The sequence below is a fragment of the Manis javanica genome, chromosome 3 (assembly GCF_040802235.1).
Source record: "Manis javanica isolate MJ-LG chromosome 3, MJ_LKY, whole genome shotgun sequence".
Taxonomy (NCBI): domain Eukaryota; kingdom Metazoa; phylum Chordata; class Mammalia; order Pholidota; family Manidae; genus Manis; species Manis javanica.
In genome coordinates this window covers 171,128,183-171,143,289 of record NC_133158.1, presented here as the reverse complement: position 1 = coordinate 171,143,289, position 15,107 = coordinate 171,128,183, and the positions used below count along the sequence as shown (strand labels likewise).

General features: G+C 42.5%; 1 protein-coding gene across 6 annotated transcripts in view; it reads left to right on the top strand.

Moving 5' to 3' along the window:
• The window catches only part of LOC108402585 (cilium assembly protein DZIP1L-like), a 63,881-nt gene that overhangs the window by 21,490 nt on the left and 27,284 nt on the right, over nucleotides 1-15,107 (top strand). For all 6 annotated transcript variants that reach the window (XM_073232395.1, XM_073232397.1, XM_073232394.1 and 3 more), the window contains 6 exons: nucleotides 2,255-2,836; nucleotides 4,503-4,587; nucleotides 7,266-7,396; nucleotides 8,067-8,228; nucleotides 10,926-11,054; nucleotides 14,050-14,112. In XM_073232395.1, the coding sequence (XP_073088496.1) occupies nucleotides 2,255-2,836; nucleotides 4,503-4,587; nucleotides 7,266-7,396; nucleotides 8,067-8,228; nucleotides 10,926-11,054; nucleotides 14,050-14,112 (1,152 nt within the window). The remainder of the gene's footprint in view (nucleotides 1-2,254; nucleotides 2,837-4,502; nucleotides 4,588-7,265; nucleotides 7,397-8,066; nucleotides 8,229-10,925; nucleotides 11,055-14,049; nucleotides 14,113-15,107) is intronic.

The following is a 15,107-nucleotide window of genomic DNA, read 5'->3' as shown; positions in this document are numbered from 1 at the left end:
ATTGTATTATTTTCTTCAAAAAGTTATAGAAGTAATAGAGGATGATTGTGGATAAAATGAGAGTTCCTGTGGCCAGAATTCTCACCTGGCCCTGGTGGACTAGCTCACTACACACCTGTGGGTAATACATGGCTGTTGACTCTATATAAGGAGCTCCACCCAGTACTCTGGGTGCAACATAGTGGCAGGGCTACAAGGCTCCAGGGGAGCAGAGCAGAGGCTGGAGTAGAGGCAGCACCAAGGACAGAATCCCAGAGGACGGCTGTGCAGGATGACTGTGCAGACAAGCCCAGAGGACAGCTGTGGGACCGCTGTGCAGGCAGAGGGGCCCAGAGGATATCTCTGCAGACAGAGGGGCCCAGAGGATGGCTGTGTAGGCAGAGGGGCACAGAGGACAACTCTGCAGACAGGGGAGCCCAGAGGACAGCTGTGTAGTCAGAGGGGCCCAGAGGACAGCTCTGCAGACAGGGGTCCCAGAGGTAGACAGTGGCTTGCTGCATGCAGACTCGCTCTGAGTGAATGGGATTTTAGTGACTGACCTGCCACCTGGAAATAAAGTTGGGTGTAACCCTTTCACCCCAAGAACGTTTTGCTGTCAATTTCTTTGGTCACATTGAATCCATAGTGAACTTGTCTGGGGCTAAAACCCATTGGCAAGACAGTAATGCAAAGAACTTTGAATAGTATAGAGAGATAGAAAGTGAAAAGTTAGAGTCCTGTGATCTCCATTCCTGCTCCCAGAGGCAACCATTGCTAACAGCTGGTTTATTTTTCTAGCAATAATCTATTCTTATGAAATAATATAATGAATCATATATTAGGAACCATAAATTAGTGCATTTGATTTAATTATGATTATATGTATATAACAAATATGAATCAATCATGTATGTGTATGTAGCTGTATATTTTTATACATGTACCATTATCATCACTCATCTGTGTAAGGCCTGCCCATTTATCTGTTTATTCATTTCCTACCCATACACCATCCATCTATTCATTCATTTATCCTTATTTCACATTCCCATTTCCCTCCTCTCTCATTGGCAACCATCCTAATGTTAGGTGAGGTGTCTATCTAGCTACCTACCTATTAATCAAAAGATACAGATCTATATGTGAGATACACATATATCCTTCATTTTTGCAAATTATTGTTAAATGTGATATTAATATACCATTTAAATAGAAATAGAAGTATATATCTATATATATCATACCTATTCATGTATCAGTACATGAAAAGCTGCCTTATTTTTATCAATAGCTGTGTAGTATTTCATTGTATAGAGATACCATTTGTATCCCCTATTGTGGTTTATATTTTGCTTTCTTGTACTTTTTCTTGTACTCTGCTGTTACAAACACTGTTACAATGATAATTTTTGCACAAACACCTTTACACATTTGCATGAGTTTATCTGAAGGGTAAATTGTAATTCTTGGTAGTGGAATATTTCATTTTACATTCTTGCTGCTATTGTCAAATCACTCTCCAAAGAGAGAAAATAGTTTTTATGTCCACTAAGAGAGTAGAGAGTAGAATCTGAGTCTTTTGATGACAAACTGAAGCTCTTTTCTAAGCCATTAGGTTTGAAGAAGAGACCTTGATTGGCTGAGCACTATCTGTGCACAGAGACACGGCCGCTCTCTTAAGCAGGCCTTGGCAGTGGTGGACATCATTTCACCCACTTCCCACTACAGAGAACATAATCGTAGGATCATGCGTGATAGCCAGGGAAACTGGAAAGCATAGCCCACCCCTGTTCCACTATAATTTTGTAATTATAGGCAGAGAGGGTGAGGTGCGATGGACATTAGGTGGCTCTGCCTCCCATGACAAGTTACGGACTTTGTTCTGAGATAATGCGGGGTTATAGAAAGGCCCATGCATACGTTTGACAGCTCCCCCCAACAAAGACCTCTTGCAGGCATTCTTATAGTAGACTGAGGACCTACTATGTGCCAGGCACTAACTGGGTACTTCACCTGCCTCATTCTTAACCATAAGCCTGCAAAGTGGGCCCCACGATCCCAATTATACCCAGGAGGCTTAGAACTGGGAAGGGGCTTGCCCAAGGCTGAGGATGGGAATCCACATGTGTGTGACAGGGAAGCCCACAGCTGTGGCCATGTCAGCACCTTCCACGCATAGCAGGCTGTGGCACAGATGCCTCACTTCACCCACTTAGTCTCTTGCTGACCAGCCACATGCATCTTGCCTAACTTGGACTCTCTTCTCATTTTCCAGGCCCTCTCTCAGCTCCTTTGCCTGCTGCCGTGGCCTTGGGGGCACCCACCCATGGCGGTCAGCCCAGGGCTTCCCCTGCCCATGCAGTCCCTCACGACCACTGCCGAGGGCCTCAGTGTCTCTGTCTTTGGGACTTTTACCTTCCCTACCTTTAAGTTCCAGTCTCACTGTGAAAGCATAGACTGGAGGCGCATTAGCGCCCTGGATGTGGACCGTGTGGCACGGGAGGTGGACGTGGCCATCCTGCAGGAGCTCCTCAATGGTGTCACTTTCTGCAACTTGGACCGGGAGGTGTGCATCCGCTGTGGGCAGCCTGTGGACCCTGCACTGCTCAAGGTTCTGCGCTTGACACAGCTCATCATCGAGTACCTGCTGCACTGCCAGGACTGCCTGAGTGCCAGTGTGATCCACCTGGAGGCACGGTTGCAGGCCAGCCTGGAGCAGCAGGATCGTGGCCAGCAGGAGCTGGCCCGCCAGGCTGATGAGCTCAAGGGAGTGCGGCAGGAGAGCCACCAGCGTCGCAAGTTGATTGGCACCTTGCAGCAACTGCTGCTGCAGACAGGCGCCTACAGCTACCACCCGGTGAGGAATCTCTGCAGGGTGAGGAGAGGGGAGAGCCCTGAGCTTGGCCACCAGGCCTCCTAGGCAGCAGCACATCCACCCTGGGCCCCAAGGCCACTGTGGGTCATTCTCACTGGGGTTTGGAACAGATTTTAGAGATGCTGCTCAAGACCAGAGGGCCTGAGGGTGTCTCATCGGGTTCTAGAATGTGTGTGCATATGTATGTAGGGAGACTGCACTATGTGGTGGGTGTGTATGAATGCTGCATGTGCACATGTTTATGTAGAGAGTGCCTGACCAGTGTGTGCATGTGTGAACGTATGGAGGGCATGTGTTTATGAATGGTGTGAATATGTTTGACTAATGTGTATATTTGCATGTTTGGAATTTACATCTGTGCATGGTAGGGGTGTGTGATGTGTAACTTGTGCTTGTGTGCATATAAAAATATATTTATGGTGTGTGTGTCAATGAATGAGGGTGTATGATGTGTGTATTTATGGAGGGTGTGTGTATGTATGAAGAGTTTGTGTGTAAGTAGAGTGTGATGTGTAAAGGTGTGTATGTGTATGTGTGTGTTTAATCAGTGTGTAGCAAGGTACTGGAAGAACCAGGCCCATTCTGGAAAAGTAACTTCATTCAACCAAGTTACAGTTCATAACTCAGGGTGGCATTTGAGCATTTGCATCTCTCCCCATGGAAAATGTGGACTGGGGACACTTACCCTTTAATAAATTGTCATGGTGGCCAGGATCTGTGCCAGGAACCATCCATGTTCCTACTTGTTCCATGTAGGAGCAAGTCGTGCTGGTTCGGGTTTTCAGGAAATTCGATTTGGGAGTGGGTGGGACAGAATGAATCATATGATATAATGTCAATAGATTGAATGGTAATTGATATAATGTTAATTATGATAAAAAGGGTGAGAACCCTTTCAGTAGTAAAACGACAAAATAGCAATCTAACCTGGTTTAAGCCAATAAGGAATTTGTTGGTTATTTTAATGGGAAAATCCAAGGTTATTGTGGGACTCAGGTATGGCTTGCCCCAGGAACCAATGATGGCACCAGAATCTAGTTTCTCTCCCTGAAGCTCCTGGTGATTGTTCCTTAGTGTGGGTTCCACTCTCAAAAAAGTCCTGTCCGTCTGATAGCAGATTGGGCCACTGCAATGCACACATCTCATTCTTCCAGACTCAAGGCCGGCATGATGGTGGGCCTCCTCCGGTCTCAGCAGCCCAGCCAGCATTTCTCCTTGTCTCCTGTTGTTTGGCTGGGTTCGTGTTGTAGCGTTTGTTCCCCTACTCACTTTCTCCACATTTGAATTATTTAAAGTGCATCAGCAATGTGATTTTATTTGAAAATATTTCAGTATGTATCTCTAAAAGCAAGGACTGTCACCTTTCAACATAAGCATAATACCATAATCATACTCTGAAAAACTAACAAAAATTCCTTGGAATCATCAAATGACTTGTCAGTGTTCACAGTTACTCAGGGACCTGGTTGTGTTTTAAAGCTCAGAATATACATTTTAGGTTGATATCACTGCCTTACTAAGGAAATCAAACTCCATTTCTAAAGAAGCCCAGGGGTCCCAGAGAAACTGGAATTTTTATATAGGAAGAATCTCCAGCCGACTCCAGTGACCTAATGCTGCCCTTCTCTACTGCTTCCCTTCTGCACAGTGCCACCTGTGTGACAAGACATTCACGAATGCCGCCTATCTCCAGGGCCACATCCAGCGCAGGCATGCGGGCACGGCAGAAGGCGGTGAGTCCCGGTGGCCCTCCTGGGACGGGGGAAGGGCCTGGCCTGGCACTCAGTGGGTGGGAGGCATATATACCACGAAAGCTTCGTTCAGAACCTCATCATCCAGTTGAGGATGAGGTGATCCAACCCTCCACAGGGCTGGGAGGGTTTCTGACCATGTGTGTAGAGACAAAAGGCTGTGAGCCACATAGGTAGGTCCGAGTTGTAGCTTTGTCCTTTTCTATTATCTGACCACGATGGGTGCCTTCCCCACTGGGCCTCAGCGGCCTTCACTGTGAATGGGGCAGTCAGATGGAGCGACTGTGAAAAGCTCTTACCCTCCAGCCTTTTGTAAATCTGCTAATTCTCTTATGCTAACTAGGAATGAACTTAAATGGGGTTAATGAGCAGTCAGACCAGTTCTTTGATTATTTTTATGTATGTAAGTGTAGTATGACTTAGTCACTTTAATTTTAACATTTCAGTTTCCAAAATGAGCAGCACTGCTGTGTGTTTTCCCATAAAGAGATTTACATGCTTTGTATCCAGACTTTGAGGTAAAAATTTTACTGAACAGTAAAAAATAGCTCTTATAACATTAAAATAAATATAGATGTGAAAATATAAATATGATAGCCTCATTCAATAAAACTTTTCTTAAGGACAGAGTTTTAAGATACTACCATGTATTTGCCTAGTTGCTACGCATTTATTATATATCTACTGCTTCTTGGTTCTGAATTGGAGTTACTAAAGAAAAATGGATTTTCTATTTCTTAAATAACTTTTTCTGATAAAAACACATGTCTTTGAAGAGATGTTTGTACACTCATGTTCATAGCAGTGTTATACAAAGTGGCTAAGATGTGGAAGCAACCCAAATGTCCACTGACAGATGAATAGATAAATAAAATGTAGTAAAACCATACCAGTGAATATTGTTCAGCCTTAAAGAGAAAGGAAATTCTGCAATATGCTACAACATAGATGGACTTTGAGGATATTATGCTAAGTGAAATAAGTCAGCCACAAAAAGGCAAATATATGAGTTCCCTTACATGGGATACCTAGAGTAATCAAATTCATAGGCACAGAAAGTAGAATGGTGGTTCCCAGGGACTGGGCATAGGGGAAATGGGGAGCCCTTGTTTCATGGGTGGAGTTTCTGTTTTATAAGATGCAGAGAGTTATGGAGATGATGGTGGTGATGGATGCACAACATTATCAAGGTATTAATGCCACTGAACTGTATATTTAAAAGTGGCTCAGATCGTAAATTTTATATTCTATGTCTTTTACCACAATATAAAAATTGGAAAAAAAAAGTAGGCCTTTGATAAAACTTAAGTACAGGAAGGTAGAAAAGAGAAAATAAAAAATCATGGACATTATCACCTGCAGTTAATATTTCGGTTCATTTCCTGCCATTATTTTTCTGTATGTATGTATAGATATAGGTATAACCGTATAATGTGGAGTTTTGACTATTGTTGATTTTCAATTAAGAATACATCACGTTTTCCAATGTTATTAAATCATCTTTGAAAACATGATTTTTAATGGCTGAATAGTATCCCACCATATAGCTATCATAATTTATTTCACAGCTGAATTATTCCATAAGTCATATGGTTTACTAAAAAATGTATAGTAACCTATTATAAATCATATGATAATCAACATTCCTGTATACAAATCTTTGTGCATATTCCTTACTATTTCCTTAATCTGAGTACTGTAAGGACAGGAAAATATGTTCTTAAGGCACCTTTTGCTACATTAATGCTCATGACTTTTCTATTCTCAGGCTCCAATAAACCTGCTGTCCTATTCCATACTAACCTCAAATCCCTTTATTAACCCAAATTAATTTCTACTGCAAGTAAAAATTGTTTGTTTCAAAAACGTCCAATCTGAGAAAAGCCATGTCTGTTTTCAAAGAAAGTCTTAGAGTTTTAATAATAATGCCCTCTATCTAGTAATCACTACATGTACTTTAAAAAGTGACAAATGTTCAAGTACAATTGTGCAATCTTTGATTTTTTTCATTAACCCGTAATTCTTGGTTTATTAGTATGTGGTTTAGTTGGAATGTTCTTTTATAATTCTTTCTTCTTCAGTCTTAAAATATTTAAAGTATACACTTAAAGCAACCTTAGCTAAAAGGTTTCTTCATCATGCCTGGTGCCTTTTGGCATTGAAATTTAAAACCACACATTTAAACCGTACTAACATTGTAAAAGTGGACTACAGTGATTTCCATTACTTTAAATTCCTTTCTGATTGCTGTTGGGATACATAGATAAGGCCGTTGTATTAGCAGTCAGTGCGTGCCTGCTATTGGGTGTTCTGCTTGTGTTAGCCTACTAATTTTGCATTCACGTTTCCATGTGTCAGTACTGTCAAAACAGGTCTTTAGATGATAATGATAGTTCACATTTATTGAGCTGTCATGCCAGGCACTGTGCTAGCGCTTTGCATGATCACATTTCAGCCTCAGAACAACCCTCTGAGTTAGGTGCTATTATTATCTCCATTTTCCAGGGCGGGGAAACTGAGGGTCAGGGAGGTTACGTCGCTTGCCCAAGGTCAGTGTACAGTGTAAGTGGTGAAGCTGCTCCCAGATTGAGGTGTGACTGCCTTGGTGCGGAGCTACACTTGATTGACTTTGTTAAAGCGGTCACCCTCTCTTTGCATAGATACGGCAGAAAAACAGAAAAATGAGGAAAAACAGCCAGTGGAGGAGTTAGAAGAGCTGCGGGCCAAGCTGAAGTGGACCCAAGGGGAGCTGGAGGCCCGGAGGGACGCTGAGAGGCAGCGGCAGCTCCAGGTGGGCAGGAGAAGCACAGTCAGGGAGACTCCGTCCGGGACCAAGCCCACGGCCCGTGAAGCACGTGCATCCCACCGGGCCGGGGTTCCCGCTGGCTTCCAGGGCCGGGGTCGGGGCTCGGACGGCGGCTTCCTGGAAGGGACAAATGATTTTAGGCAGTCAGAAAGGAAAAGTCCAGTGTTGGCCAGACCCGTATGGCCAAAAGCAGAGCAGAGCAGTGCCGTTCCTGTGTTCTTCACCCCCTCTGAGGGGGTCTGCACCTGAATTGTAACTTCTTTCATGATGCTGGTAATTAGCTTTTTGAGGACAAAGACTGGGTAAAGCTCCAGAATCCGCCCTAAGGAGGTACTCAGCACCTATTTGTAGAATGAAGATACATAAATATCCTCACTCATTCTTTGAGTTATTCATTCATGATTCATTCCCTCAAGATGCATGTATTGCACACCAACTGTGTCAGCCACTGTGAGAAATATAAAGAGAAAAGACATGATCCTCATGGGACTTTAAGTTCAGATAATATTTGTCCCACTCCAAGTGCAAACAATGGGACAAATGGTCTTTAGGTCTCCATACTGACTTGCATGGGGAAGGGTCCCTGGCCGTTTCTCAGTACATATTTGCCATAATATGGAATTAATGATTCTATTATTCTTGCTTTTCTTTGTAGGAAGCAGAGAGCACTCGTCAGAGAGAAATACAAGCTGAGAAGCTGTTTGATGAATGGAAAGAAAAAGAGCTGGTCAATCTATATGGGGAAATAGACAAGCTAAAAAAATTCCTGTGGGATGAACTTAAAAGTGTTGTCAACCAAACTTCCATGTTAGAAGAGGTACCTGATTTAAAAGGCTTTTCAAAGTTGTTTTGTTGAAAATCTTATTTGTTCTCAAAATTCATTTTTTAGTTTGTACTAGTTTTATTTCATCTGCCATTTGGGCCTAATACACTGTGAAGCCAGATACCCAAGGCCATGCCTGGGATCGCATCCCTGTACTTTCACATACAGACTGTGTAACCTTTCTGTGCTTCCATTTCTTTCTTGTAACAGAGGTTGCCAAATGGTTAAATTAGCACATAGACAACACTTAATATCCTCTGTTACATAATAAGAACTCCCTAGATATCACCCTTAGTTTACGAAGGGCTTTCATCACTGGACAATAAATGAGGCAAACTTTAAGTGAATGCGTTTTTCTCCCAAGAAACATTCGCTGGGCACAGGCTTTGTGCCAGCCACAAGTAAGAACTAACTTTTACTGTTTGTATTTACTGTTTTCCAGCCCCTATGCAGTGTGCTTTGTATATACTAACTTTTAATCCCCACAACAACCAAACAACCAAACATTCTCAAAGCAGGTACATCATTAGTTCACTAATTTATTTTTTAAAGTTTCTTTTTTCTTAAGCTCACATCATTCCTCCTTTACTGGTGAAGACACCGAGGCCATATAAGTTGCCCACAGTCACACAAATATTACGAACTGGGATTTGGACCCAGTCATTGCAACTTGAAAGCCCCTGCTCTTCTGGGTATATTACCAAGTTTATTCAGGCGTATAATCCTGTATGACTAAAACTGTATTAGGGAAAAAGTTTTGAGGAGAAATATTTTCTGAATGTATTCAGCTTTTAGTGGTCTTCCTCAAGTCAAGGAGAATCTTTTCTTGTTTTTGAAAATGAACTAATGGTGTTTCTCACAATCATTCCATGTTCTGCCCAAAGAAACACCTAGACAACTGTTCCAGATGGGGATTGTCCTAGGATATGCTTGGAGTCTGGGTGAACCGCCGTCTTAGTCTGAGGTGGAAAGCCAAGGAGGGAAGGTGGTGGGGTTGAAATGAGGTGCATGTGCGCGTGTGTGTGATCTCTAGTGACCCAAGCCGTCCCATCCTACATGTTCCCCTAACATGGAAAAGGATGCCTTGTGGATGGCAGGATGCAGCTCCACCATACGGACGTCAGACTCCAGCTCCATACCCATCATTCCTGAGCTCATCTAAGCCTTTCCTGACTCCCACACAGTGCTAGCTGACTAGACATTGGATAAATGGTATTAATTCAAATTTGGAGTTGTTCAGAAACCAGGGTTACTTTTGCTTCGGAGATTCTGAGTTTCAGTAGAGGACATAATTCTTATCATCCATGGCTTCCTTTTAACTCGGATCACAACTGGAGCATCTCATGTACTATTACTATTGTTGTCTTTCCCCCTAGAGGATTGCTTACGTTGTGTTTTTGTGTGTCTCCCCCATCTCCTCTCACCTGACACTTCATTATTTTACTTATATTAAAGCATAGGAACCAAACTGGGTAAGAAATTCTCACTACAGTTGGATAATTATTTTGTTAAATTTTTTTAAATCCTGAGGGGAAAACGTAAGATTCCGTTTACAGTGCTGTGAATAACACTGTAAGCTAGTACATTTCAAAACACAAGAAAAGGTTCCCCTTCATGTCAGTGGGGGACAATGAGAGCTCCATACATTTTGAAACTATTTCTCCTAAAAACTTTCCCCATGGTACTGAGAGCTTCCTTTGACTCAGTTACCTGACTGAAGGAAGAACTTTCGATTGGATACAGGGCAAATCCAGCTTTCAAAGGACTGCCTAGTTGAAGGGAAAATACCGTGAAGGTTTGTAGTGCCAAGAAAGCCAGTCCTCTGGTGTGTCCTGAGCAGTAGTGTGAAGACTGAAGTGACAGGCTTATCAGAAGCTGAGAGTTGTGCATACATCTGAGCATTTGACTCTATGAAAATATTCAAGGGGTTTAAAAATGGTTAACATTTGGGCCCAGTATTGCTTTAGCACTACTGGAGAAGAATTAAAGATTAGCAAGAATGACACCAAGTTAATTTAGGGACATGGAGTTCTTTAAAGCTTTAATAGGGCTTATGAGTTTAGTATCTTATAGAAATGGATATATTTGCTTTTGTTACTACATGCGGTAGGGATGTATTTGAAAATATAACCATAGGCGGGTGGCAAGGCATCTTCTCTTTGACCCACTTTCTGTGCCTTTCCCTTCAGGTCACGCACGGCTAGCCCAGGAATCATTTGGCATAGGTGTCCTGACTCCAAGCTGTGCAAAGCCAGGCCCTCTTGGTGACAGCTAGGACTTTTTTGTGGGAGGAGGGGAAGGAGTCCTTGGAATGGTCTGGGGTGCCTGGGACCCTCCCAAACACTCTGACAGCCTGATTCTCTTCACCCATTTTGAGCCTGAGGAAGAAATGGGGCAGCTGTCAGGTGAGCTCTGGGTTTCGAGGACAGCAGAATTCCATGCAATTGAAGTTATACCCTTGAATTCTGTTATCACATGGGAACTGGCTTCTCCTGCACAAGGGCTGAGCGCTCAGGAGAACCCAAGTGGAGGGACATGCAGGCTTGTGAGTATCTGCAGGTGTGCACATACCTAAGGAGGACAGGCTGGGGGTTGGTTGTAGGTGGGCTAAGCTTTGCCCTCCTGACATTGCTCAAGACAACATCAAGATTCGATCTTCATTTAAATAAAACTACACCCTGGCCTTTTCAGAAACTGCAGGTGCTGCAGTCCCACAGTGTGAGAGAGTCCAACCTCGGGTCACTGCAGGATGAGGAATCTGAGGAGCAACTCAGGCAGCCTCAGGCGCTCCAGGCCCTGAAGGAGAAAATGGAAGTACAGGTGAGCTGATGCCTCATGCTTCTTGCTGAAGCCAGTCAAGAACCATGTTGTCTTCCAACAAAGTTACTCATTTTTGTTCTATGGTTTGAGGGAAGTTGAAAGACAAAGTTTTCAGACCTTCTGCCAATACAGGGACCCATGGAATAGGATTCTTAGGGTTCTGAGGTGAGGTTGGTGGATTCCATGCGTGCAGGATCAGATTTGCTTGGGACCTTTTTCAAAGTGCACAGAGCTGTGTCTCTTATTGGACACCCTGCCATCATTTTGATTCCAACCCAGTTGAAAATAAACCCTTACAAAGTGTGACAGTCTCCTGGATTTGAAGATATTTGGGGTGGACCAGGTGGTGTGATGGTAAATATTTAACAACCAGATCTCTGGAACAAAGAAAGCCTTCATTTATAGCATCTGCTTATTTCTGTGGTATGCCAGCAATGGGTAAATCTTAAAACACTCCAGTTACATGTGGTCCGTGTCACTGATCATTTCACGGCAATGAAGAGCAGTTGACAGTCATTACAGAAATGAACCCAACCGTTTGTTGTTCTTGTTGCAGCTATTTTCTCCACACCATTGGTCCTTCAACTTTACCATGGTTTAGTCATACAAAATTAATAATGTTCATATGCTCAAAATTATCAAATTACCAATCTTTTGCTTATGGTCACTCTGAGATCTAAAAAGAAAATATTCCTATATTTTCTTTTAGTACTTTTATGGTCTCATTAATTCATTCATTCCACTTTATTAAGGTATGGCTGACATGTAAAAACCCGTATATATTTAATGTATATAACTGAGCGAGTTTGGGAATAAGTATACATCCTTGAAACCATCACCACCACCAGACCATAGACGTGTCCATCATCTCCCAAATCCTCCTGCCTTCTTTATCATTATTTTCTCTTTGTGTGTGTGTGGGGGGGTAATAACACTTACATAAGATCTATCTTCTTAGCATATTTTAAGTACCCAGTACAGTACTTAACTCTGATCCTCATTATTCCCTTCTTTTTGCTGACTTAGGGCTGAGACTTTCTAGTTTTTCAAAGTGTCAAGTTAGGTTGTTTATTTGAGACCTTTCTTTTTCTTAATGTAGAAGTTTATCACTATTAACATCCCTCTTAGAACTTCTTTTGCTGATTCTGTAAGTCTTGGTATGTTGTATTTCCATTTTAGTTTGTCACAAGATATGTTTTTGGTTTCTCTTTTGATTTCCTCTGTGAATTATTAGCTGTTCAGGAGTGTTTTGTTTAATTCCACATATTAGTGAATTTACTATTTACCTCATGTTACTGTTTTCTAGTTACATAGTATTATGGTTGGGAAAGATCAATGTGATATATTTCAAGCTTAAATTGGTAGGTCTTGTTTTGTGAGCACACACATGATCTATCCTGGAGAATGTTCCTTGGGGCCTTTAGAAGAATGTATTCTGCTTTTTTTGGATGGAGTGTTCTGTATATGTCTGCTTGGTCCCTTTGCTCTATAGTGATATTTCAGTTTGCCTTTTCCTTATTGATTTTCTGTCTGGATGATATATCCATTGTAGAAAGTGGGGCACTGAAGTCTCCTACTATTATTGTTTTGCTATCTCTTCCTTTAGGTCTGTTCATATTTGCTTTATATATTTGGCTCTGATATTGGCTGCCTATATATTTAAAATTGTTATATCCTTTTGATGAATTGACCCCTTTATCATTACATAGTGACTTTTATTTCTCGTAACAGTTTTTTTTTACTTAAAGTCTATTTTGTCTAAGTATAGCTACCTCTGTTTCTTTTGGTTTCCATTTGCATAAAATATATTTTTCCATCCCTTCAGTTTCAGCCAACACATGTCCTTAAAGTTAAAGTGAGTCTCTTGTAGACAGCATATGAAAAACCAAATTGGTTTCTGTTTTTGCTTTTATCCATTCAGCCATTCTTCATCTTTTGACTGGAGAATTTAATCCATTTAAATTTAAAGTATTTGTTGAAAAGTAAGAAGTTACTATTGCCATTGTGTTCTTTTCAGACTGTTTTGTAGCTAATTTGTTCCTACTTCTCCTGCTGTCTTCCTGTGTGATTTGATGCTTCTTGTGTGTATGCTTTGATTCTTTTACCTTTTGCATGCCTACTATAGGTTTTCTTCTTTGTGGCTAGTATTAGACTTACACAAGGCATCTTACAATTGCAGCAGTCTGGTTTAAGCAAACACCAGCGTAACTCCGAATACACACAGATACTCTGCACCTGTGCCTCTCTGTCTCTCACACTGTCTGGTGTCCCCCAGCCAGCTGGTAGACCTGCATCTGGGTGTTGAGATCCTTGTGCCAGTGTCTCAGACGGTTTCAGCTGTGCAGCTTCCCTCAGTTCTGGGTGGGGTGAGACGGAAATGGGCCTCCTGGGCAGTGTCCCTCAAGGTTGGAGCAGTTGGGTGCTCACTCACTCCCACTAACCTTCTCACCCCACCCCGTGAGAGAAATTGTGGGCTGAGAGTGTCTCTCTTGGCACTGAGCTGTGCCACCACGGGGCGGGGGATGCAGGCAAAGTGAAACTGTTCTTCCCGCTTCAACACGCCTCTTCCCAGATGTGCTCCACCGAGATGCTGGGAACTCTCAGCCGGATGCCAGGGCTCCCATAGGGTATTCTCCTCTGTGGAGAACCTCCTAATCCACCATCTTGCTGATGTCACTTCTGTTTTTTAAGTTTAAATCTTTGACCCACCTAGAGTTTATTTTGGTTTAAGAGATGAAATGAAGATCCAAGTTCATATTTTTTTTTGCCCAGACAGTTATTAGCTATGTGTTTGAACACCATTTGTCAATAATCCATCTTCCCCCAGACTTAAGATTTCATTCACCCTGCCTCACTCCACCTTTGTGTGGCCTTTCTATTCATTTCACTGTTCTGTCTGCTTAATCATGAGCCAGTACTTTTACATTCTTATGGCTTTATTCTGTATTTTAATACCTAGAGGAGGCCCATTTGATAAACCACTCATCTTTTCCAGGAAGCAGAATGGAAGAAAAAAATGAAGGACCTGCAGAGGAAGCACACAGCTCAGAACAGAGAGGTAGCTGTCCTTGGGTGGTCTGGGGGAGCTTCGTTTCCCATGACCTCCTCTCATCCTTCACCCCCATAGTTCACACACACCCCCACCCTTGAACTGGTTGGCAGATATTTTGTTGCTAATATTGTTCCTGGCTGCTGACCCCCATCAACACACAGAAAAGGTTGACTGTGTGGACAGCAGCTTCCTTGGCCAGGAGTAGGGGCCTCCAGATCTTTTCTTCTGAACCCAACCCATCCTTCCCTCTGTGGTCCCTTCTGCAGTGACCCTTCCAGGCCCTCCCGGAGGGTTGTGCTGTAAACCTCAGGTGAATCGCCAGGTTATTTTGGTATGTGGGGCTTTCTTTGAAATTCCACCTAGGAGAGAACCAGGTGGCTGTGGACCTCAGCCGTAGTTCAGGGGAGCCCAATGGGAAGGGCTCAGATGAGACTAGTGAACAGAGAGCTGCAGGCCTCAAGGCAGAGAGAACAGCTCCTGTAAAAATGCCCTTGAGGAAGAGGAAAGGGGAGGAGGAAGCTGATTAACAGGAGCCCCAGGTTCCACCTGCGGGAAGCTGAGATGAACGTGCCTAGGTCAGAGTCTGGCACATGATAGGCACCCCCCATTCCAATAGTTCCCATCTGATGGTTTTATTTTATTGGAAACACTTTAAAATGGGAAATATATTGTTGCAAAAGCAGAATATATTAAGATACACAGATAAAGTTGCATTTCCACCTAGTTTCCATCTACCTGTCCCCAAAACCCACCCACTGGTGACCACTTTTATTGCTTTCTTGTGTATTCTTCTAGAGTTTCTTTATGTAAATACAAATAAATAGTTTCATTTATCTCTCTGGTCTTACAACAGAGGTAACATATAACCATATTTTCTTTACCTTTTGTTTTCTCCTAAAAACATCTATTTGATGACTTTTTTTTTTTTTTTTTTTTTTAGTGCTCAATAAATGCCTTTTTTTTTTTTTGAGAGGGTATCTCTCATATTTATTGATCAAATG